Source organism: Anabrus simplex, chromosome 1 (assembly GCF_040414725.1).
Source record: "Anabrus simplex isolate iqAnaSimp1 chromosome 1, ASM4041472v1, whole genome shotgun sequence".
In the NCBI taxonomy this organism is placed as follows: Eukaryota; Metazoa; Arthropoda; class Insecta; order Orthoptera; family Tettigoniidae; genus Anabrus; species Anabrus simplex.
In genome coordinates, this window is record NC_090265.1 from 430,087,301 (window position 1) to 430,098,465 (window position 11,165).

The window sequence follows — 11,165 nt, forward strand, 5'->3', positions numbered from 1 at the left end:
GGATTGCAACAACTATCGAGGTATCTCATTGATAAGTATACCAGGCAAAGTATTCACTGGCATCCTGGAAGGGAGGGTGCGATCAGTCGTTGAGAGGAAGTTGGATGAAAACCAGTGTGGTTTCAGACCACAGAGAGGCTGTCAGGATCAGATTTTCAGTATGCGCCAGGTAATTGAAAAATGCTACGAGAGGAATAGGCAGTTGTGTTTATGTTTCGTAGATCTAGAGAAAGCATGACAGGGTACCGAGGGAAAAGATGTTCGCCATACTGGGGGACTATGGAATTAAAGGTAGATTATTAAAATCAATCAAAGGCATTTATGTTGACAATTGGGGTTCAGTGAGAATTGATGGTAGAATGAGTTCTTGGTTCAGGGTACTTACAGGAGTTAGACAAGGCTGTAATCTTTCACCTTTGCTGTTTGTAGTTTTCATGGATCATCTGCTGAAAGGTATAAAATGGCAGGGAGGGATTCAGTTAGGTGGAAATGTAGTAAGCAGTTTGACCTATGCTGACGACTTGGTCTTAATGGCAGACTGTGCCGAAAGCCTGCAGTCTAATATCTTGGAACTTGAAAATAGGTGCAATGAGTATGGTATGAAAATTAGCCTCTCGAAGACTAAATTGATGTCAGTAGGTAAGAAATTCAATAGAATTGAATGTCAGATTGGTGATACAAAGCTAGAACAGGTCGATAATTTCAAGTATTTAGGTTGTGTGTTCTCCCAGGATGGTAATATAGTAAGTGAGATTGAATCAAGGTGTAGTAAAGCTAATGCAGTGAGTTTGCAGTTGCGATCAGCAGTATTCTGTAAGAAGGAAGTCAGCTCCCAGACGAAACTATCTTTACATCGGTCTGTTTTCAGACCAACTCTGCTTTACGGGAGCGAAAGCTGGGTGGACTCAGGATATCTTATTCATAAGTTAGAAGTAACAGACATGAAAGTAGCGAGAATGATTGCTGGTACTAACAGGTGGGAACAATGGCAGGAGGGTACTCGGAATGAGGAGATAAAGGCTAATTTAGGAATGAACTCGATGGATGAAGCTGTACGCATAAACCGGCTTCGGTGGTGGGGTCATGTGAGGCGAATGGAGGAGGATAGGTTACCCAGGAGAATAATGGACTCTGTTATGGAGGGTAAGAGAAGTAGAGGGAGACCAAGACGATGATGGTTAGACTCAGTTTCTAACGATTTAAAGATAAGAGGTATAGAACTAAATGAGGCCACAACACTAGTTGCAAATCGAACATTGTGGCGACGTTTAGTAAATTCTCAGAGGCTTGCAGACTGAACGCTGAAAGGCATAACAGTCTATAATGATAATGTATGTATGTATGTATTTATTAACAGTTTAACAATATGAATGACTATACTAAAATTGGAATAACCATTAATTCTAAAGATATTGACATCCAAAACACAGTGTCTTCAAATGTTGAAAATTTGGCTAAAATTGTTTTCTCAAAGTTCTAGTTCATTAAAAACAATTGTAATTTGACTTCTATGTTAAAACTTGAGTCATAATTATAGTTAAAACTTATTGGTGTCTTAAGATTTAAATCTTGATCCGTTTGGAATTCAGCTTCTTGTTTTAATTTTGAGGCTTGCTACTGTAATTTAATAGTTTTGGGCAGTAAAATATTGCATTAGTTAGTTTCATCGAACTAGTCTTGTTTTTACGATGAGATTTTCCGTTGGTAGTAGTTTGTATTTATAAGGTATTTAGTCAAAAGGGACGTCGATCCAAAATCTTGAGGAGTTGATTTGTTTCTTTCATAATATTTGAATGATGGTGCGTCCCTTTGACTGCTACTATGAAACCTTGTGGACTTTGTTACATTACGGTGACTGTTATCTGTTGTAGAACCACATTAAGGTGACTTATCTGTTGTAGAACCACAACAACCACATCCAAAAATCAAAGGAGTATTTGATGGACCACAGATTCGTAAACTGATGGACAAATATTTCACAGAAATGAAGACCAAAATTCAATTCAACATTCAATGAAGTAGTGACAAAATTCCTTGGCAACATCAAGGACCCTCTATACAAAAAAATTGTAAACTAGACAAGTTTAACCAACTCGGTTGTAATATGAGCCTAAAACTTCATTTCTTAACGTCACATCTGCGACTACCTCCCTCCAAATTTAGGACCCGTAAGTGAAAGCAAGGTGAAAGGTTCCACCAGGATTTCAAAGATGCATAATGGTGCTACCAGAGATGTTGGGATGTAAATATGACGGCTGATTACTGTTGGTTGATTGCACGTGACAAACCTTCCAGAGAGCACTCGAACTTCAAAAATACACAAATTCTATGGGAAATGGCAAAATGCGACCGAGTAAATGCGAGTAAGATTACAATTTATGTATCATTTACGTTGCTTGCTAACTTGTTTAGTTTCTATGTTTTCTCTCTCTACTCTGCAGGTGTTATTCAATCAACACTAAGCATTGAAATATTTTCGTAACGACAAAATAACACAGTGTACAATTGCAATTTAACCAGACGTGATAAGGCAAAACAAAATTCATTTTTGAATTCAGCATTACAAAATTAATAAAACTCATCTATTTTAGTCTGTTAACGTACAAAAAAAGTTTTTTTTGCAGGCTATTGCAAGAGCTATATCAGAGGGGTGATTGTAAAAAATTGTATCTATTTAGGTTATTAAAAGTATTCTATAAATTTTCCTGTATATGTAGAAACTTGCACCAGTCATGTTGGCTCATTTGTAGAACGTGCACACTATCCTTCTGGACTAGTTTTATCAGAGTTGACTGCAGTTGAATGTCTTCCCTATTGTGCTGATTTTCAACTTCAATTTTGGTCCTGCCTGGCTAAGTAACTCGGGCAGCAGAGTGCTGGCCTTCTAATCACAACATGGTGGGTTAATTCCTACCTCAGTTGGTATTTGAAAGTGCTCATATACACCAGCCTTGTGTCAGTAGATGAATTAGCACACAAAAGTTCTCCTGTGGTATAAAATTCTGGCTCCTTAGCATCTCCAAAAACCGTAAAAGTAGTTAGTGGAGTGTAAAACTAATATTATTATTACCAGTAGGCCTATCTCTTAACCAAAAAAAGAATAACAGATAGGCCCTATAGGTATAAAGAACAGTCATTCATTCCTTAACCGATCTATTTGTATAAAAATGTAGATACTGTGAAGAGCCAGCTGTTAAGTGGTTGACAATGAACCATATTATCTCACTTAGAATTGCACTTAGAGCATATTGCCCAACATAAATACTTAGCATGCCCTGAAAAAAAAAAAAAAAATGAAAAAAAAAAAATGAAAAAAAAAAAAAAATGCTTAGCAACTCAGAAGTTGCAAAGCAAACTTTTCAAGATAAGTGAATATACAACAGACATCTCAAAGAAGACATGCTGTGTTTGGCTTTTCATTACCAGAGTTTGATAATATTTACCACCAAATACTTTGCAAACAGACCTTCATATAGTATGACAGATAGTCCAAATTGCACTTTATGATATCTTGCGTTCACCAGCAATTCACCTTTGGGACATGAGCCCAGCACATGTCCAAGAATTTAAATCTCACTGAAGTCTGGAAAACGGCAGCAGGTTGTGCTGGAACATCGACCTAGTACTGCATGAATGCTGTAATGTTGCATGACATCTTCAGAGCATTTGTCCGTTTGGAGCATGAAATCCCCTTACTATTGCTCACCCATGAATTAGTTTGAAGGACATACAAGTACAGAACGACTCCCTTGCCTCTCATGGTACTATGCCTTGTCCAGGTCTTAAAGGCATAATTCCGAAGTTGCTTCCATACGCATCTACCAGTCCAATCAATGGCTTCGGTTGGCAAGTTGTTTAGGTTAGATAGGGCTGAAGTCTTTACCGATGGAAGATTTCTGAGGAAGTGCAAATGGGTGTCATTAACGTGTAGCATGGTATTACATAGATTAATATGCTGAATTGATGCTTCCCAGGTGGCCCTCTTAGCGCCAAACCTCGATACATTTTGGGAGCATATAACATTCCATCAGGACAATCATGAGGAGGTCCGAGTTCCTTAGCTAATCCTTTCACAATCTTATCAATGTCCTCTAAAAATCTATTGTTTGATCTTTTGTTAATGGCATACATTGAAGAGGATAATGCTGGGCCAGATACATTAGTTCATGATTGAAATTTTCTGGTCTGGTTTTACTAGAGGAGAGGAACATAGTTATGAAACATTCCTTGTTAAGTTTCTGATGATGCCATATTCATCAAAAACATTTTTTTCGTTTGTCCTCAAAAAATGTGGAAATCAGTCTATGTGCATTCAAACATAGCGTACTTTTTTTTACCTGTCAACTGAGAGTTTGTAGTGCAGTGTAACCAAAACAACACCGTACGTATACATGCTATATGCATGTATTTTATGAAGAAAACGAGTCCGCGTCCATAAAATTACGAAAGGCCAAAGATACACTATGTTACGTTATTTAAAAATAAGTTTTCGTGAATACTGTAGATGCTCACAGGTGTACTGCGAGATGAAGTGAGAAGGCCGGGGAAAATTTGAACAGTGATTTTCAAATAGCTGCCCAGTATTTTACGTCTCGCCCCCACGTTATGTTAACACCAGCAGAGTACTCTACTGTATTTATACTTACCGACAACAGGGCAGATTACAATACAACCAGCCACCTCTCACACACGTTAATCTCCTGCCAAGAAATGTATGTCCCCTATAAGCACATGAAGGTCATGCTCAGCTGTACCCGCTGGCTGTACCAAGGATCATGTATAGTACTGTGCTCTGCTGTCGAAACTGTTCCATCGTTCCATCGTAGAGCAGCGACTCGAAACTCTCGCCAGTTTACCACCTCCTCCGTTGTGTTACTTTTCCTACTTGTCGCTCAGCTAAATGCCATGCTTCCTAACAACAACAAAATCATAAAAAGAATTGCACTCAACAATTGGATACACTGTAGATTAAGTTCGACCACGACCACAAAACACTTTGAGACTTTTCTCGATCGACGTAAGACTTTGGTGGTCGAAATTCTACAGTCTACTCGCAGCTGGTCTTGATCGACCTCACAGAACTTGGTTAGGCCAAATCGTTGCCTACGTTATAATACAAGGAAATAGAGCCCGTAAAACGCTATGGAAGTGGTTACACTGAAGTTCAGTGCCGGGCCGATAGGATCGCTATCTTGCCCCCTGTCGACCAGGCTCGCGCCTTTTAACGTGTTTATTAACTGAGTTGGTTGTGAATGTATTATGTATTTGTCTGATGTTAAGCATTCGCAGTTCCAGTCATAGTTTATTCACGAGAAATTAAAGGTAGTGGAATTTCGTTTCACAAGTTTCCAGTGAGTATTCCTAAGTTTTGAGCCGAGTTACGTCATAAGAATCGGGCGATCCCAGAATTTGTCACTGGACTTTTTTTAAACTATGCTACCGTGACCGGCAATCATTTGAGAGGCATCTTCAAACTCAGAAATTTTAAATTAGGAAACCAACGAGGAAAATAATTTGCCCAACAAATTTCACGAAAATGAATATAACAAGAGCTAAAAATATTGTATTTTCCCCTGAAACAATCTCTGGTTTGTAAAGTATGGAGGTGGTTTTGTCCCGAGAGCATAAAATCCAGTTTAATAAAATGCTCCATAAATCAAATGGCTTATTTTAAATTGTTCAATGCGCATAACGTCTGCAACACCTCACATGGGACATATTCAGGAACGAGAACAAACGAGCATCTTTTAACCGGGCGAGTTGGTCGTACGGTTAGGGGCGCGCGGCTGTGAGCTTGCATCCGGGAGATAGTGGGTTCGAATCCCACTGTCGGCAGCCCTGAAGATGGTTTTCTGTGGTTTCCCATTTTGACACCAGGCAAATGCTGGGGCTGTACCTTAATTAAGGCCACGGCCGCTTCCTTCCAACTCCTAGGCCTTTCCTATCCCATCGTCGCCATAATACCTATCTGTGTCGGTGGGATGTAAAGTCACTAACAAAAAAAAAAAAAAAGAAAAAAAAAAGCAACTTTTAGTACTGAAGATGAACTCCTCAGTTGGTTAATTAATGATTTCCTGTCATATATTAAGAAACTTAAAATGCATTCAGAGAAAGTAAAAGAGAATCCTGAGAGAAATGTGTCAGGCATAGATCTTGACTACCCAGTCCACTGTGGCCTGCGTAAAATACCTCATAAGTATACATTTGCATTATGCATTGTTGAGGAACCTAACGAGCTATGACATCGAGCTCTTCTTCAACTACCTAAGACGCTAAGCGGAATACAATGACATTATGGTTCATTTGGCAAAAGAAAAAACACACTGTAAAGGCTGTTTAGAGCATATCTGTTCTCCAGCTACTCAAAGTCCAACATTGTGTCTTATTCGTTTTCAAGATCGAGGAGCCCTCAGATACCGAAAATCGTCTGTGGCACTTCTGCAGTGAACGACGGAATTTGTCACTTCCGCTACGCAGTACTTGTCCCGAAGAGAGTTACTAAAAGGTGTACGTTTATTTTTTCGAAAGACATGTTCAACAGTGAAATTAAGTGTGGAAAGTGTAAAGGCGACAAACCACCTCTTTTTCTACTATGAAAATTTCCGAGACCTCTGTTAGACAACATTGCTTTAAGCCACTCAAGTAGAAGGGAGAAAGTTTTGAAACTTGATAAGAAGCCCCTCAGAAGGAAAGTTTTGAAACTTCAATGACATATCCAAGCCAATAAAGCACCGCTCTTTAAATAAAGTACTGTCAATACTCGCAAAAACATTCAGTTCTTTTTATTTAAGATATACTTTACTTATTGACATATACGGCCATGCGAATACAAGGGGGCAAGTCCGCGATCCTAGCGGCTGAATGGTGAACTCGGAAGCAACCCGTTTCAACGAGTGCATTTCAAGGCCTTGTATTATAGCGTAGGCCTCTCTTTGGCGTAGGCAACGGGCCAAATACAGCATATAGACTCTACTCTACCCAACGAGCTAGAAAGAGGACTACTCTACCCTACTGTATTTGGTTAGGCTCATTGAACTATAGGTAATACCTATAGTTCAGTGGTTAGGCTGCAGTTGTTTCACGTGGTTTGGACAGGTTTGACACCTTTGACACTGACAGTTGGCAGTATATCGCAACAAATTTTGTTATATCGATCCTTGAAACCTTGAAGCTGTCGATTCGGTAGTTGTCAGCAACTGATCAGCTGTTGTTATCAGAGAGAAGTGTTGTAAAGTTGTGGTTATGTTGTTCGGTGTTGTGACTTACTTGCATTTCGTTGCCACGAGAAATTTGTCATAGCTAATTTCATCAACATGATCGTTTCTTTCTTTTGCCCAGTGAATACCAGTGCGTGTCATTTTCAATAGGAAAGACATTTCCATTTTCAGTGCATTTCATTCTTCCGGAAATGGAGGTCGAGCAATTGGAAGCAGAAGCCAAAGCTACAGCAGCCAAACATGTAATAAATATGCTGCAAAGACCTGGTCAACTGGAGAAGGTAGAACAATATAAGAGGCGTGTTGGTAGGAAGAAAGCTTCAGTGGAGGCAATGTTGAAGACAGCAATGCAGAGTCAATTGGATGGTGTTCGTGTAGGACTTAATCAATTACAGACTGCTTTACAGGATATCCAGGACATCAAAGAGAACTTGAAGTGGATAGAAGATTCGTTTTCAGTTGTGCCAGAGTTGTATTCTAAATTACAAGATGTTCGGGAAGAAAATATGAGACATTCACAATATGTCACTGCTATGGAAAACTTAAAACATATATTCACAGTCCCTGAAAGTGTGGAAAAAACTAAACAATGGATTAACGACGGCAAATTACTTCATACTCATCAGAGTTTAACTGATCTTGAAAATTCGAGAGATGATCTTCTTTATGAGCTTCATAAATTACCAAATCAGGCTCCAGCTGATAAAATTATGCTAAAAACATATTTTGAAGATGTGGAAGTTCTTTCCCACTTGTTGGAGAAACAGCTGCGTTTGGTTCTTAGTCGCACCTTGAATACCGTCAGGAAAGAACCCACTGTTATCGTTACTGCTTTAAGAATTATTGAAAGGGAAGAAAAGGCGGATGCCTTTGCCTTGCAGAGACAGAAGCAGAGTGGGTTTTTGCCTCCTGGCCGTCCTAAAAAGTGGCGTGAGATGGCAATGGAAGTGTTAGAAAAAGCGGTTGCGCAGCGGATAGAAGGTACTCAAGTAGAAGAGAGGTCAGATGACAAGATGTGGTTGGTGAGATACCTTGAACTAACTAGACAGCTTATTTTGGAAGATCTGCGAGTTGTAAAAACTCTGTGTATTCCTTGTTTTCCCCCTCATTATGATATTGTGAATAAATTTGTGAACATGTATCATACTTGCCTTTCACGTCATTTGTTCTATGTCATCCAGAATGGATTGGAGGGAAATGAATATGTTTCTATGTTGTCTTGGATAATGAATACGTACTCTGGTCCAGAACTTATGCAGCATCCTGAATTAAATGTAGATACCTCTTCGATCGGCCCTTTACTTAGCAATGATGTTGTTCAGGAATTGCAAAATCAATATCTCAAGAATATGGAGAATAATTACGGAGAATGGATGCAGAAAACATTGGAAACAGAGAAAATTGACTGGAGCAAAGGTGTCCCTCCAGAGGGTGATGATCAGGAAGGGTACTTCCATACATCAGCTCCAGTTATCATATTTCAAATGATTGATCAAAATCTACATGTTACAAAGACTATCTGCCAAGATTTAACTTTTAAGGCTCTTTTATTGAGTATGGATCAAGTAACTCAGTATGGGAAGTTATATCGAGAAGCCATTTTGGAGTTCAAAATAAGACACTTTGAAGATCGAAGTCAGTGCCCATACTTCACTCATTACATGATTACTATTATAAATAACTGTCTGCGTTTCACAGAACTTGCACAACAAATGAAGCAGCATTATTGGCGGCCTGGTGTTCACGATAATGAAATGGGAGTTAAATTTGAAGCCCTGCTTAATACATTTCAGCACCTGAGAGATGAAGCTGTGAAGTTTCTGCTTGAGGAAGCATTTTTGGATTTGGAACTTCACTTCCAAGATCTTATCACCAGCAAATGGGTGTCTAGTAGTATACCTGTGGACACAATATGTGTAACATTGGAAGATTATTTTCAGGATTACATTCATCTTCGAGCTCGAAACTTTGACTTTGTAATCACAGAGGCTCAGAACTTAGTGGCTAGACGTTATATATCTGCAATGTTACAAAGGAAATTGTCGTTTAAGGGCTATGAAGAAAGACGTGATGCTGCAGTAAAAATCATAGAGGAGGCTAAGAAAATGAAAACCTTTTTTGTCCGAATTGCTCCAAAAGTAGCTAGTTTTGATTCTCCATTTGAAATAATAATCACTTTGGCTGAAGTGTTGAAGGTTGAAGATCCAGAAATTTTATCACTTGATCTTCATGGTTTGGTTGATAAATATCCTGATGTGACTCAAGATCACTTGATTCATCTTCTTAGTCTCCGCGGTGATATTTCACGTTCTGAAACTAGAGAGAAAGTTGCATACATTATGAGCAATAATAAAACAAAACAGAGACCATCTGTTCCAAAAAGTATATTTTCTCAGATCTCTTGAGCCAAGAGTGTATAATAAGTATGACTTCTGGAGAATAGATTAGCAGTAGTTGTTATGTTAGGAGTTACATTACTGTACAGATCATAAGTTAATGTGGAAGTTGAATTGTAGTGTTTTTAGCCAGAGAAGTTTAACTTATTTATTACCCATTGTACATGCTTTGTGTACCGGTATTATATTGTTTCCTGAATTATGTTTACAGAGGCTGATTTTAATATATATTCTCTTTTAATGGAATAAATTTTGTAGTTTGTGTAAGTACAGTATTCTATAAATTTGATATGTGCTTTCCTTGAATTCCTCTGTTGAATTTCTTGATATTGAATTCCTTCAATTCATTGTAAACAATAACATACTGGTACTGTAAACTGGTACCCTAGACATATGCTTGCTTGCTTGCTTGCTCTTTTTTTTTCTCCCCCCATGATTGCAGGTTGCATCTTGGCTATCGTTCTTTATGTCAGAGTGGAATATAACTGCGATGAGCACATTAGCTGTTTATTCGACAGACATGTCTCTGCACAATACTTTTTCTACTTAGAGTTCTTGATTGTGCTACCAGGAATGCTGATCATTATTAACTGTGGGAGTACAATATCTCTTGATGAGGACAGATTGCTGAAATTGGCATGATATCTATACAGGTGACATTCACTTACTAGTATATTTATAACAAAGGTGATGATGATGATGATGTCAATTATTAAGCTTGGTACATTAAACCTTTACAGCATGATTGCTGAATATCTTGTGCTATATCTCTGAAGTGTTTTTGCTTTCTTGTAACTTAACATGTTTATTCTACCTTTTTGTTTCACTGCACGACTTCTTGCTGTCACCAGTCACGATAAACAGAAAACTTGATCAGATGACTTTGTACTGTAGATATATGGAAGTTGAATTGTAGTGTTTTTAGTCAGTTTGAATATGTTTGAATAAGTACAAATTGTATCTGTGATATTACAAGGCTGTATATAAGCTGCTGCTTCAAGGTAATATATTTCAATTATTGTTAAAATCATGGTTCCAGGAAGGGCATTCCAGGAATCAGTAATGTACAAGGGGAGTGTATGCGTGAGGATTTACAGAAGGCAGATGTATTCAGTCTGCAGTATGTAAATATTCTTCGTTACAAGGATAATGTCCAGATAGATGAAGTGACTAATACGAAGTGCCGTATTCAAATTTACATACAATAAAAAAGATATTTACAATAAGATACAAAAGTTGAAAACTAGAAAAGCAGTTGGAATTAATAGTATTTCTGGAGATAAGGTACCATATCTGAAATACTTACCATTATATGATTGTTGTCTGTTTGAGGAGCTATATCAAATGACTGGAGAGTCGCTCTAGTAGCCTCTGTGAGTAATGGGAAGGGCGTTAAACATAAAGCTGATAACTACAGGCCAATCAGCTTGACATGTTGCAAGTAAGCTTTGGAAAAGCATTCTTTCTAATTATATTAGATATGTCTGCAAAATTACGAACTAGTTTGATAGAAGAAAGTTTGGGTTTAAGAAAAGCTATTCCATTAAGCTCA

General features: G+C 38.2%; 2 protein-coding genes across 2 annotated transcripts in view; one reads left to right on the top strand and one right to left on the bottom strand.

Annotated features, from left to right (window-relative positions):
- Positions 1-4,967, bottom strand: part of Glys (glycogen [starch] synthase) — a 146,292-nt gene extending 141,325 nt beyond the window's left edge. Inside the window, exon 1 of the mRNA XM_067135130.2 lies at positions 4,647-4,967. The gene's annotated coding sequence lies outside the window, so the exon portion shown is untranslated. The remainder of the gene's footprint in view (positions 1-4,646) is intronic.
- Positions 4,968-7,176: 2,209 nt separating this feature from the next.
- On the top strand, positions 7,177-9,919 carry Sec6 (Exocyst complex component Sec6). The gene has a single exon (XM_067144055.2). It carries the CDS (start codon positions 7,409-7,411, stop codon positions 9,620-9,622), a length of 2,214 nt encoding a protein of 737 aa, XP_067000156.2. The 5' UTR covers positions 7,177-7,408; the 3' UTR covers positions 9,623-9,919.
- Positions 9,920-11,165: the final 1,246 nt, after the last annotated feature.